This window comes from Condylura cristata, unplaced genomic scaffold (assembly GCF_000260355.1).
Source record: "Condylura cristata isolate star-nosed mole 26May11 unplaced genomic scaffold, ConCri1.0 scaffold00015, whole genome shotgun sequence".
In the NCBI taxonomy this organism is placed as follows: domain Eukaryota; kingdom Metazoa; phylum Chordata; class Mammalia; order Eulipotyphla; family Talpidae; genus Condylura; species Condylura cristata.
Window position 1 is genome coordinate 48,135,451 of NW_004567116.1, and position 14,173 is coordinate 48,149,623.

Consider the following 14,173-nt stretch of genomic DNA (forward strand, 5'->3'; position numbering starts at 1 on the left):
TGCGCTCCAACTGCCTCGCGTTGCCCTCAGGTCGAAAAAAGAGGCTGGCAAATAGCAGAGAGCGCCGGCGGGCCGCGGTCCAGGGCCACGGCGTCTGGACTTCTGGAGCCCAGCTAGAGACCACAGCTCCCACACGGCGAGCGCAACCACAGACTGACGGAGGGCGCGGCTTTTGACTGGGTGGGGTCAGGCCAAGCAGCCCGCGACCGACGCAAACCCGCACCCACTTCCCGCCCTGGGCTTTCTGGGTCCCCGCCCACCCTCTAGTCACGTGAGCCGCCAAGATGGCGGCCCTGGGGCGAGAAGCTGGGGCTGGTCCGGGGGCTGCTGGTGTGGTGCCTGTGGGAGCAGTGGATGCGCCCAAGGTAGGCCTGAACTCGGGTGGTGTGGGTCATGGCTTCGGCAGCCTCAGAGTGCTACCGACTCTCGAAATGGTACACAGAACGGGGACTTGAAAAGTAAATGAGAACTCCCAAGTCCACACTCAGCGCAGACTATTAAGTCCTCAGTTGGAAACCTGTAGTCCTGATCCCGTAAGGTTGTTATCCTTTGCGCCTGGACCTTTGCACAAGCTGTTACTTTCAACTTGGAATACTATGCTCATAACCACCTCACCCCCACCCCCCTTCCCCCGCGAAATTTTCCTCTTTCGGGTATTTGCTTAAACGTCGTTACCTCCGGGAAGCCTTTTCACACTTTCCCTGGCAAGGTTAAGCTTGACTTTTCTATTTATTATATTGTTTGATGACATTCATTCAGAGTTTAAATTTCTTGCCTTTTTTCCCGACTTCCGGCTGGATTGTGGGTTCCAGAGACCACCACTAATCTTCATTACCCCAGGGTTCTGGCAAATACCAGGTGTGTGAGGATCAGATGAAATAACGCACACAAAAACGTTACAAAATTGTAAAATCTTTGCAAAATATAAACGCATATGTTGTGCTTTCTTACTGATAGAATGGGGATGACCAGCTGAGCAGCCCGATTTTTATATAAAATCCTGGTTTTAGCATAAAATTTTTACATCTCAATACTTCTGAAAAGTCTGTCAGAAAGTTACCAGTCTTTATCTGACTTAATAACAGTTCCTTCTCAGGATTCCTTACATGCTGTTTCTGTCTTGTCAGAACGTCAATCTTGGAGGTCCGTGTTCCCTATGTATTTAGGATGTAGCAAAGTGGGAGTTTGGTATAGGCACTATCTGGATATTTTATTTCTGGGAAGTTATTACTTTAATGAATGGGATGACAGAAAAATAAAAATAAAAATCCAAGGTTTCAGGTTAATTGTCAGGAACCTTCTAACCCCAGAGCTTAATGCCATGGGACCAAGCTCCTTAGTATACCACATAGCACTTTCCAGCACAGGCCTTGCTTCCATTCCAATTGGGTACTGCTTGCTGAATATATAATTTATATTATCCAAGATAGCCATGCTTTACTACCTCTTCCTATCTGGAACAGTGCTCCTCATGTTCTCTTTGACTGTTCTCCAAAGGCATCCCTGTTCTCTCTTATTTCTTCAGGAAACTCAACATTATCTCCAAAAAGAGCTCAGACTTTCATGGGAAACAGGATAGAAACAGTTGTCAACAAGTGGGTATTATTTCCATCTGCCATCAATTTCCTATTCTGTGAAAATACCAGAATGAGGTAAACTACAAAGGACCTTAAGGGAACACAAAATTTCAACTAAGCTGTCTCTACACTAGGTCTTGAAACTTATCTGCCTTTCTGGGCTGCATTTTTCTTGTAGTGGAGATGATCATCTTATTAACTTCTTAAGTGGTTATATGATCGGAAAACAGATAAGAGCTTAACTAAATGTTGATTGATTGTTGATGTAAACTATGTAGAGGTATTACTAGACTAAATGTTTTTTAAACTGAATCTGTGGAATCTGTACAATGTAATGTTAACATTATTACCTACTGTGTTTTCCAGGACCTCAAGATGGCAACATATACACATGGTCAACCCAATCCAACTCTAATAGATGCAAAACTCAGAACATCAATGATCAGCGAAGTCATAGAAAAAAAATTTGAGTATCTTACAAAAGAAAAGTAAGAGATACACCTTGTTTGGAAATCATTAAACTTTATTTTTAGATCTGCCAGTATTTCTTAGTACCTAAGATCCTCAGAAACTTATTTCATTGATTTTGAAAAACACTTAGGAAAAAACCGGAAGGACAGGTGAAAATACTGGTTTGTTGGAATATTGATACTGTGGATCATTTGCTTTTTAAAAAAATCTCCAAAATTGTGGTTCAAATGTTATGTCTGTAATAAATGTATTTTTTAATTAAGCATGATTAGGAGAACACTATTTTGGGAGCTACTTATATTTAATTGATGGTCAGTTGTAATTAAATTTAGTTTAGAATTGGTTTCCTCAAACATATTGCTAATTCAGCAAACATATTGCTAATTGCATTCCCTGATGTACATGTAGTCTTTAATCCATTCAGAGCTTAAGAATAAAATTGAAGGATTCTGATCTTTGACCTTAGACATTTCTATGTTTAATGTTGAGTAAATATTGATTGTATGGGAAACGTGCATCTGTTGTGAGAATATTTTGTTGAACTTAATTTTTCTCTCATTCCTAATAGGACTTTAAATATAAAGGGAACAGTGTTCTTAGGAACAACAGCTAGTTTCTCTGGAATGTTGGCAAACTTCATTTTCAGAAGTTGCTTTAAGGTTCAACATGAAACCCTGAAGACATATACATCATTAACTGCACTTCCATTTTTGTCTACTGTAGTAACTTACAAGCTCCTTGTAACTGATGCTTTGAATTCAGGTAAATTTTCATTTGTTTGTCTATCCATCTATTTTAAAAATGTGTGTCTAAGTAAAGTAAGTAATATATACTGTTGCTACTGCTGATAACATACTTTATACTTATATATTGTTTTACCATTTCCAAAGTGCCTTCATGTAAATGTCCTATTTCATCCCTTAAGATTCCTAATTAGGCAGAGCAACTAGTATCATCTGTTTTTTACAGATAAGCAACCAAAGCTGAGACATGTTTACATAAACAAAGAAGCGACATATATTACTGGGAGACAGCAGACTTTTGTATAGTACTCAAGATTTCAGATTGTCTCTGGAAACATTCTCTACCTTCAAAGCATTATGTACATTTAAAATTAAGTATTTAAATATTTGTCTAATGTAGTTCTTCTCTGAAAGACTGGCCAAAAGATGAGTGAGTGGGTCTCTTTTATGCAGCACTCTACCCCCAGGACCTGATACATATCTGGTACAGAGATAATAAAAATATATCAGCAAAGAATTCACGTTTCGGCTTGTAGTTTAATATTCTTCATTATTAAATTGCTCTGTGGCCAACACATATGTAAGATATAAATGTCACTACAAAAGTATAATAAAGACATTTTAAAATGATCTTTCTACTGTTTCATTGTAGTTCTAGACAGTACATACAGTTACTGTATGAGGGCTCAAATTATCTTAATAGTTCTTATCCATAGTTTTAAATGGAAACCAAATTTACTTTTGTTTTCCAGGTAACATAAGCCAGGAAAATTGTGTTCTGAGAAGTTCACTGGTTGGCATAGTATGTGGTGTTTTATATCCCAGTGCTTTGGCTTTTTCTAAAAATGGACATCTGGCAGTCAAGTGAGTCCATCTGTTAGTTCCTTTTCTTCCTTTTTTCTTTTGGTTAGTAAACTTCTTAGGTTAGTAAAGTTACTGCTAGCACAGTTTTTTTTTTAGTATTCATTTATTTATGCATACAGAACTGGGGTGCAAGTCAGGTGCAGGGGTAATGAGAGGATTCACCAGAGATAGAGCAGGGAGCAGAACAGACAGATAAATGAAGTACACTGCTGAGGGGAGCAGCAGGCGAGATAGGAGAGGTCTGCCGTGCCACGTGTGTCACCTCTTTGGCCTGCGATTGGGGATCAAATTCACACTGAGGCTAGATCACAGTGCTGTGCCTCAACCCATTGTGCCACTGGGGAGGGCCCTAGCACATTTTAATCAAACTGTAGTAGTCTGGTATTTCTAGCAGCTAACTTTGAACCTTTTTTGCTATTTACATGAAAGTCCTAGAATGGAAATTATTATTGAAAATAAATCGACATTTGCAGAATATACATATCCAGGAGAAGTGGTTTACTCTTTTTTCCTTTTTAGGTATCATACCGTTCCACTCCCACCAAAAGGAAGGGTTTTACTTCACTGGCAATTACTTTGTCAAAAAGAGATAAAGGCAATGGCAATCCCACTAGTCTTTCACACAGTCTTTGCAATATTTACGGGGCTGCGTCATTATGCAATACTTGAAAGTACACTTGAGAAAAATGTACATGAAGATTAATCAAAGAACACTAAGCCTGCTGAATGGATATCTTATGGTGATAACTCAGGTGCTGCTTAAATAGTTAAAAAGTAACTCTGGGCAACTTGTTTCTGTTCCTGTTTTCTGGTATATAAAAGGTACTCAATAAATATTTAATAATTCAGTCAATAAATGTAAGTTTTATCTTTGTTTCCTCATTGGAGCTATCTTTACTCTTATTTATTAATTCATCAAATATTTGCTGAATATCTGAAGCACTACTTTATATATATATATTAAGTAATCTTTACCCAGAGGAAGTCACAATTCGAAGAATAAAAACTGTGAACACATAAGATATGGTTTGAGAGTTATCACATAACTAAGCAGGCACATTAATGATGTCGATGATAAATACCTGCACATCAAGGAAAGCCATGGAAAAAAGTGGCATTCTAACTAAATTTTGAAGGAGAAGTTGAATGTTCATAAGAAAACAAAATATGAAAATAACTTAGAGCCTCTACTCTAAATGCTGATTAATTATACTTACTAAATTGTTACCATTAACATTGTCTTCATTGTACTGTTGGTTTTTTTTAAAGATTTATTTATGCATACAGAACTGGGGTACAGGTCAGAGGTGCAGGGGCAGTGAGAGGATTCACCAGAGACAGTGGGGAGCAGAGCAAGCAGTTGGAAGAAGTACACTGCTGAGGGGAGCAGCGGGCGGGTCAGGAGAGGTCTGCTGAGCCATGAGTCATCAGTGGGGCCAAGAATCGAACTCACACTGAAGCAGCTGCAGCTAGCTTGCAGTGCTACATCCTAACCTATTGTGCTACCAGAGAGAGCCCTTCACAATACTGTTTAAAGAAAATTTATTGAATTTCTATTTGCAAGCGATGACAGCATATTTTGTTTGTTTTGTTTTGTTTTGTTTTTTTGAGTGCTCTAGAGCATTTTTTTTTTTTTAAAGGAAGTTTATTAGAAAGAGACGGGAGAAGGGAAAGACACTTGGTTAGGTGCAAGTGGGCAGGAAGAGCTGCCCTGAAAGGGACAGGTTTGCAGGGAAAGAGACCTGCATGGTTGCAGGCAGGCAGTCTTAGGAAGAGGCCTCCCCTGACCTGAGGGAGGTCAGTACAAAGAGCTCACGGCATGGTACAGATCACAGGTAGGCAGGAGGCCTGCAGAGGGAGAGAATGGGTGGAAAGAAACACCTGCATAGGCACAGGTGGGCTGTGGAGTGGCTGTAGCTCTAGAGCATTTTTGAGCTACACAAATATTAATCCAGGAAATGAATCAAATAGAAACATTCAGTTCATTCTGCTTATCTCAACCATATTTATCTTAAACTAAAGATTTGGTCATTGAAATGCCAAGCAACCCAGAAATAGAGTAGATAGGTGTTTTACGGTGTCATGAATAACAACCTAAAATATACGCACTCTTTCTAAAGAAAAATAAATTTAGGTAGCCAAGCAGCAGTTTACTTTCAAAACAATTTATGATATGAAATTGAGGAAAGAGGTGGCAGGTGATGGGATTAGGAAGCAGACAAGATGGAGGACTAAATTAAATAACCAGGCCATATTGTAACTCTTAAGAAATTATGACATAACAAGTAATAAGTTCCTTCTCATTGTATATATTCAAGTAATCCAAAATACAGAAAGCATCACTTGAAATATCTCTCTTTACTTCTACTCTATCCTGTTTCTACTCCATTTTCCAGAGGTAACCACTATCAAGTTAGGATACCTCTTTCCTTACTGTATTCTTTCTTACCTTGACAGTTTTATTTAAAAAATGATATCCTCCATATGTGTGTGTGTTGTGTATACATATATATGACATATAAAGTGTGTGTGTGTATACACACACACACACACATATATATACTTTATATGTATACTAAAAATTGACTTTGTTTTATGTCTTGAAAACTTGGACTTACTACACATAGGCCTAACACATTGTTTTTAGTGACTGACTAAAGCTCTTAGTGACTAGTATTCACATAGATGATCTTTACAACACCTTGTTTTCTATGTATTCTAGACTATTGCTGTCTAATATAGCCACTAGCTATATGTGGCTATAAAAAAGAATAAAATTTCTCATTGGTTACATGTTGAAATGTAATTCTTTGGGATATACTGGGCTAAATATTATACCTTGTCTTCAGGGGTGTATATAAATACCCTAAACTTTAATCTGCTTTCTAAAAAGTTATTAGGAAATCTTAAATTATTCATACTTTCAATGCATTATTTACTCTCAACCTTGTCAATAAATTTAAATTTTTCACATCAGCACTTCTAAAGTTCCCTTTCCCATTCCCATCCTAGTTCATTCTCATGCCACAATTCCAACATTACTTCAGCACATTGGTCTCTTGTTTTCTTTGGTGAATTTTCTCTCCATGTCTTTGGCCCATTTGGTTTATAGTAACTAAGTTCTGAGTATTATATTTCTTAATGTCCTAAGTCAATAATCTAGAGAACACAGCAACGCCGTCTTATGTTCACCTCCCCTGCCAACTGAGAACTGAAAAGATTTGTACCTTACTCCTAATATCAGCTTGCCTTTAAAATAGAAAAAGCTAGGAAGGCTATCAGTATTTTTACTTGTTTTTTGAAAGCATTTGCCAAAGTGACTAATTAAGGTCTGAAAGTGGAAATTAGTGAATTTTAATATGAATTGGAGTCCAAAAATGAAGTTAGATAAACCACAGTAAGTAAGTAAAGACAAGATAATTTAGAAGTATTTACAGTCCAGAGTTCCACTCTCAAGGTTCAAATACTGCCTTGACTTAACCAAGTGAACAACTTATTTCACCCCTTATTGTGATACATTCAAATTTAGAATTATAGAAAGGTACACTTAAATTTCTCCCTATACTCACCTAAGTTTCCTCACCTGTAAAATAAGAAGTAAAGATTGTACTTCCCTCATTATGTCCTCAGGATTAAGAGTTCACAGACCTATAAGTCAAACCATGGCAGCTCATAGAGATAAGTTGTGTATGTGTTACTCTGTATTATTGTGTATACAAATATATATATACTAGTCACAAAATTTATGTGTTACTCATTGTTGCTGCACACCAACTCTCACAATTGTTTTCCTAACCTATGGTTACTATAGTCTATAGATAGATATATAGTTATCTAATTACCACTAGCCTATATAGTTTAAGCAGTATTCCAAAATTAATTAGAAAGAAGCACAGCAAAGGAAATGATCTCAAGTATCTTTCATTCAGTAAATATATATTCATTTTGTAAGTTAATATTAATTCAAAACCAATTACATAAAGGATATTATATCACCAATTGGAAAATTAACCTTTCTGATTGTGTTTCTTCTTAAAGCATACTAATCATAGTTTTGCAGTAAGTATGTAAATACTAAAGTGCAAACACAAAATGGAGATATTGCAGGTTTAATTCCAGGATACCATAATAAAGCAAATGTTAAAGTGAATACATGAATTTTTTTATTCCCCTTTGTATATAAAAGTTACACAAACACCATACTATAGTCTACTAAGCGATGTGCAATGGTATTAAGTCCAAAATTGCATACATTAATTAAAAATAGTTAATCATCTGAGCGTTCAGCAAGTTGTAATCTTTTTGCTGAAGGATCTTGTCTTGATGATGTTGGCTGCTGACAAATCATGTAAGGGCACACCAACAAGACAAATATGACAGCAGTCATAGTTCCCAAAGAAACTAAAGAATAGGGAAGAATAGAATGGCATGGTCACAATTCTTAAACAAAACCACCAGTTAATACTCTTATCTTGAAAAAACATCATTCAAATATGATGGAGGAATAGTAGTTTTACCTGGTAAACAAAAGCAAATAGTATATACCATCTATATCCACACTATAGAACTATAGTATATACCACCAGATCCACACTATAGAAAATGTTGAAAGGAGTTCTACATGAAAAGAACACAAAATATTAAGGTATTTGTCATAAAATTGAAACATCAACAATAAGAAAGTGAAATAGTAAAACAGTAAAAAGAAAAGAAATTGCATTTGTTTAGACATGAAAAATTGATTCCAACCATAGACTACTTTAGATAAAGTTTAATACAAACCTCATGGTACACATAAAAGATAAAATGGCAGTAATTTAGCATCATGTCAATAATCATGAATGAATTACATGTGAATGTGCTAAGCTCACCAATCAAATGACTGAATGGCATATTACATTTGATCTTAGCCACAAGATCAAGAAATGATCAGTCATATTTTGGATAAAAAGGTATAACAGTATACAGAAGTCTAGGTTGAAATACTCTAGAAAAGTATTACTGTCCAATAACACAAAGAAAAAAGCAGGAGCTTCTATTTTCATGTGACAAACTAGACTTTTAGGCAAAAGAGATAATTAGTTACAAGGGAAGTCACTTTTAATGATCAAGGGAATAATCCCTCAAGATGATAATTCTATCATTAATATTTATGTACCCAACATAGGTGTGCTGCATGCATCAGGCAACACCACACTGATAAAGACACAGGAGTCATGGAGCAGGCTATATAATGCAAGATGCTGCTGAAGAGCAAGATCCTGGCCTTTTTATTGATAAACCAGTCACACAGCATTAGTCATATAAGGAAGTAGAAAATGAGAGGTAGAAGTAGAAGAAGCAGGGTGAGTGGAACTATATTTCTCATCTGCTGATATCTTAGTATATAGATCAAGCCCTGACTCCCCAGTCAGGATTTCAATCTCATCAATAAGGCATTCCACTGTCTCCTTCTGGGCCCTTTGTTATGCATCAATTAACAGCCTCCAGGGCATTCCCAGTCATACCTCCTAATGATGTATAAGTCAGGAGTAAGTTTATGCATCTGTCATCAGCCCCCCAGGCATTCCTGGTCATATCTCGTGATACATACTCTTCCCAGGGTGATCTACCTTTATGCTCTTCATTGATTTGAAAGTTACCTCTTAGGGTTGGTATCCCATGACCAGGTAGTTCTGATCTTGCTTTAGGAATACAGAACTGTAGGTAACAAAATAGAGGCTAGATAGGCCATTTAGGATTAGCAGACCCACACTGATGCAACTAAATATATAAAGCAACTACTAACAAAAGTAAAGTAAGTCATTGACAGCAACACAATAGTAGTAGGCAATCTCAACACACAAATTACATCAATAGATCCATATATAAAGAAGACAAGGGAAGGATGGATCCGTAATCAATCAGATGGACTTAATAAACATATACAGAACTTTCCATCCCAAAAGAAATGAAAAATCATTCTTCTCAAGTGAGCATGGGACATTCTCAGGGTAGATTACATTTTGGGGCACAAAATAGCAGACTGAAATTATACCATGTATCTTTTTTCTAAGCACAGGTATGAAGCTAGAAATTAACCACAAAATAAAATTAGGAAGGAAAACCCCTGAGCACATGGATATGAAACACTTGGGTCAAAGAAAATGAAGAGAGGAGTTACTAGAGCCTCTGTGATATAATAAAATTGGTATAACAAAACAGACCCACATCAAGAAAAAAGTCAGAAATAAACAATCTAATTTCACTTGTGAAGGAACTAGAAAAAGCATAAATGATACCGCAATTCAGAAAAAGGTAGTAAACAATGCAAGAAGATAACAATTAAATACATACTGAAAAGAGAGCTTACATGACTGATGAAAAGCTTGTTCTTTGAAAGGACAAACAAAATTAACAAACTCTTAGCTAGGTACACTGAGAAAGTAAGAGAAATCCTAATATAAAAAATCAGAATGAAAAGGGTGAAGAACAAAATTACCACAGAAACACAAATGACATAAAAAGCAGGAAGAAACTGGCAAAGTTTTAGAAACAAAACCTTCCAAGAGCAAAATCTGATAAAATAGACTGCAGAGACTCACTGCAAGCATAGGAAGTGAAAGAATAATCAAGTCTCAATAAGAATAAAAGTCCAGAACTACCTGACTTCACTGGTGAACTCTCCCAACTTCAAAGATCTAATCTCTATCCTTCTTAAACACTTCAAAAGCATTGAGAGTGGAGAAAGCTCTCAAACACATTTTACAGGGGCAACAGTACCTTACTTCTGAAACCAGGCAAATGAAGTATAACAAAAGAAAACCACAAACCAGTATTTCTGAAAAATATAGATGTGGAAATTCTCAACAAAGTCTTAAAAAATTGAATCCAGCAATACATTCAAAGAACCACTCACTATGACCAAGTGGTATTCACTTCAGGGATGCAAGGATGTTTCAACAAATGTAACTCAATCAATGTTATTCATCCCATCAACAAAAAGAAAGAACAATTACATGATTGTATCAACCGATACTAAAAAATCACTTCATTAAATACCCATTTATGATAAATTTGTCCAGTATTTGGGGGATAAAAAAAATCATAATAAACACCACATATGACAAATTCAATGCTAATGTCACCCTCAATGGTGTAAGTAAAAATGTTAGCCTCAAGATCAGGAACAAGACAAGGATTTCCATTATCAGCACAACTGTTCAATATAGCATTTGAAGTACTAGCTAGAGAAATTAGGCAAGAAGAAAACAAAAGGAATCCAAATCTGTAAAGAATCAAAATGGTCATTATTTATAGATAAAATCATTTATAGATCACAGATAGAGAAAATTAACCCTAATCACACTATCAAAAAAATAAACTAAGAAAAAAATGAATAAAGTTAGAGCATAAAAATCAATATACAGAAACATGTTTCATTACTATATATAAAGAGTGAATTAGAATAAAGAAAAATTAAGAAAATTCCTTTTATGATCCCATTGAAAAAGCTGAAATATGTAGGAACAAATTTAATAAAAGAGATAAAGGACATGTACACTAAAAACCATAAGATGCTGACAAAAGAAATATTTTAAAAAGACACAAAGAAATAAAGAGGTATCCTGCATTCACACATTGGAAGGGTGAATATTGTTAAAATGATGTTACTAAAGCAATTAACAGTTTCAATGCAGTAACTATCAACATTCCAATGACATTTTTCAAGGAAATTGAACAAACAATTCTTAAAAAAATTGCATGGACCACAAATGAAACCAGATAGGCAAAGTAACACTGAAAAAAAAAAGAGAGAGAGAGAAATGAAGGAATCATAGGTATCATGCTCCCTGACTTCACTCTACTACAAAGCAGTATGATATGGGGGGGGGGGGGGGGAGGAGGGGAAAGGCAGAAACAAAGATCACTCAAATACACTAGAAAACCCAGAACCAAGCCCACATGAATATGACCATTAATCTATGACAAAGGGGTCAAGAACATACAATGAAGAGTAGAAATTCACTTCAGCAAATAATATTAGGAAACTTGAACCACCATATGCAAAAAAAAACGGAAGGGAGGGAGGGTTATAGGGAAGAAGGAGAGAAGTGGAGTAGTGTATTATTTTAACTTTATATGTGAAAAAAATCAACTTAAAATGGATTACAGTTTTAATATAAGATTAGAAACCATAATATATAAAGAAGGAAAAAAAGGCAATATATTGCTGGACATCAATCTCAGAATTCTATAATTTCAATGGCAAGGCAAACAAAAATAAACAAATGAGACTACACAAAACTAAAACAGCATTGCAATGTGAAAAAAGTCACACACACACACACACACACGGCAACCTATGGGCTGAAAAATGATATTTACATATCACACATCTCACAAAATTGCCAAAATATATAAAGAGCTCATACAACTCAACAACAAAACCAAATTTAAAAAAGAGGCAAAAGATCTCAATAGAGAGTTCACTAATTATAAGGGAACTGCAAATCAAAACCTCAATGAGCATGAAGTATCAAACTAGAATTCATCACCCTTACAATAAAAGGAAGCAGGAAAAAATCTCTAATTGGACACGCTACTGAATGACTATTGGGTTAATGAGGAAATAAAGAAGAAATCTAAAAAATACCTCAAGAAAAATGACACTAAGGACACAACCTTACGGATCTTAAGGGGCACAGCAAAAGCAGTATTAAAAGGATGTACATAGCAGGCCCTCCCTGGTGGCGCAGCGGGTTAATGCACTGCAAAAGAAGTTTAAGCCACTTCCGCATGAGTTTGATCCCCTCCTGTGCAGGAGGAGATCCACATGGAGTGGCAGACCTCTCCTGACCCGCCCGCTGCTCCCCTCAGCAGTGTACTTTGTTGACCTGCCTGTTCTGCTCCCCACTCTGTCCCTGGTGAATTCTCTCACCCTCCACATCTCTGGCCTGTATCCCAGTTCTGTATGAATAAGTAAATAAGTCTTTTTTAAAAAATTTAAAAATAAAATAAAATAAAATAAAAGGATGTACATAGCAATACAGAACCACATCAAGGAATCTGAAAGAGCTCAATAAATATTATTTCTCACCTTGATGAACAGGAAAAACAACAAAAGCAAAATCTATTAGAATGAGGGAGATACTAAATTTAGAGCAAGAATAAATGAAATATAAACTAAAAAGACAAGAAATAAAAAAGAGAGAAGACAAAAAAGTTCACATCAAAAACAAAAGAAAAGTTACAACAGACATCTGAAATTCACAAGTTCATAAGAGATTATATAAGCATTTGTTCAAAAGTAAACTGAATAATCTAGAAATGATGGGCAATTTCTTAGAAATAGGCAAACATCCAAGACTGAATAGGGAAGAAAGAGAAGACCTGAACAAGCCAATTACAAGTAAGGAAAATGAAACAGTTATTCAAGTCTCCAAAAAAACAAAGTCCACACTCAGACATTTTCACAAGTGTTCTACCAAACCTTCAAACATGAGCTAATACTTGTCTTCTCAAACTTAAAAAAAAAAAAATGAGAACAAGAGATACTTCCAAGCACATTTATAAGGCTTACATTAACCTAATACCAAAAACCAGACAGAGACAACACAAAATAGAATACTAGAGACCAATGAATATAATGCAAAAATCCTAAGCAAAATCTTAGCAAACCAAATTCAATATGCATTAAAAGGATTATACACTATGACCAAGTAAGATTTATATCAGGAACATAAGGGTTATTAAACATCTGTAAATCACTACATTAATAAAATGAAAGATAAAAACCATATGGTGATATCAATACATGGTAAGAAAGCATTTGATGATGAAAACCCTCAAAAAATTTAATGAAATATAGCAACATAATAAAAACCATATATGACAAATCCACAGATAGCACTCTCAATGGTGAAAACCTGAAAGCTTTTCCACTAAGATCTGGTACAAGATCAGGATGTCCACACTCAGCCCTACTAGTGAACATTGCATCAGAAGTCCTAGTTAAAGCAATTAGATGGGGATTGTGATATCATACTCCCAAACTCTCCAGAATATATTATAAAAATATAATAATCAAAACAGTATGGTACTAGATCCAAAACCAGACAAATGAAACAGAATTTAGAGTCCAGAAATAAACTCATACCTAAATGGAGTTACTCTATGACAAAGAAATCTAGGATATACACTGGTGCAAGAACAATTTTTGCAATAAATGGTGCTGGACAAATTGGGCAGCTACATGAAAAACAATGAGACTATGGGCCCTCTCTGGTGGTGCAATGGGTTCAAGCGCAGCACTGAAAAGCTAGCCACAGCTGCTTCAGCCACAAATTCAATCCCCAGCCAGGGAGGTGACCCACGTAGTGTGGCAGAATTTTGTCTCGCCCTCTGCTCTCCTCAGCATTGTACTTAACAGATCTGCCTCTTCTGTTCCCCACTCTGTCTGTGGTGAAATCCACTCACTGCCCCAGCATCTCTGGCCTGTACCGCAGTTCTGTATGCATAAATAAATAAATCTTTTGA

At 36.0% G+C, this 14,173-nt stretch overlaps 1 protein-coding gene across 3 annotated transcripts; it reads left to right on the forward strand.

Moving 5' to 3' along the window:
* Nucleotides 1-279: 279 nt before the first annotated feature.
* TMEM126B (transmembrane protein 126B) lies at nt 280-4,910 on the forward strand. Of its 3 annotated transcripts, none has more exons than XM_012725073.1 (6): nt 299-365; nt 1,526-1,595; nt 1,944-2,065; nt 2,617-2,810; nt 3,544-3,655; nt 4,175-4,910. In XM_012725073.1, exons 1-6 carry the CDS (start codon nt 355-357, stop codon nt 4,356-4,358), a joined length of 693 nt encoding a protein of 230 aa, XP_012580527.1. In that variant the 5' UTR covers nt 299-354; the 3' UTR covers nt 4,359-4,910. The 3 variants fall into 3 exon arrangements, with proteins under 3 accessions (XP_004683314.1, XP_012580527.1, XP_012580528.1); XM_012725074.1 differs by lacking the exon at nt 299-365 and adding an exon at nt 822-858; XM_004683257.2 differs by lacking the exon at nt 1,526-1,595 and having other exon boundaries at nt 280-365; nt 4,175-4,908.
* The last annotated feature ends 9,263 nt before the right edge of the window (nt 4,911-14,173 follow it).

Excerpts from the sequence above, each read along its gene's own strand:
- TMEM126B (XM_004683257.2), top strand. The coding sequence starts at position 285 with ATGGCGGCCCTGGGGCGAGAAGCTGGGGCTGGTCCGGGGGCTGCTGGT. Across the intron at positions 366-1,943 it reads GAGCAGTGGATGCGCCCAAG|GACCTCAAGATGGCAACATA; the intron begins GTAGGCCTGAAC and ends TGTGTTTTCCAG. Across the intron at positions 2,811-3,543 it reads AACTGATGCTTTGAATTCAG|GTAACATAAGCCAGGAAAAT; the intron begins GTAAATTTTCAT and ends TTTGTTTTCCAG.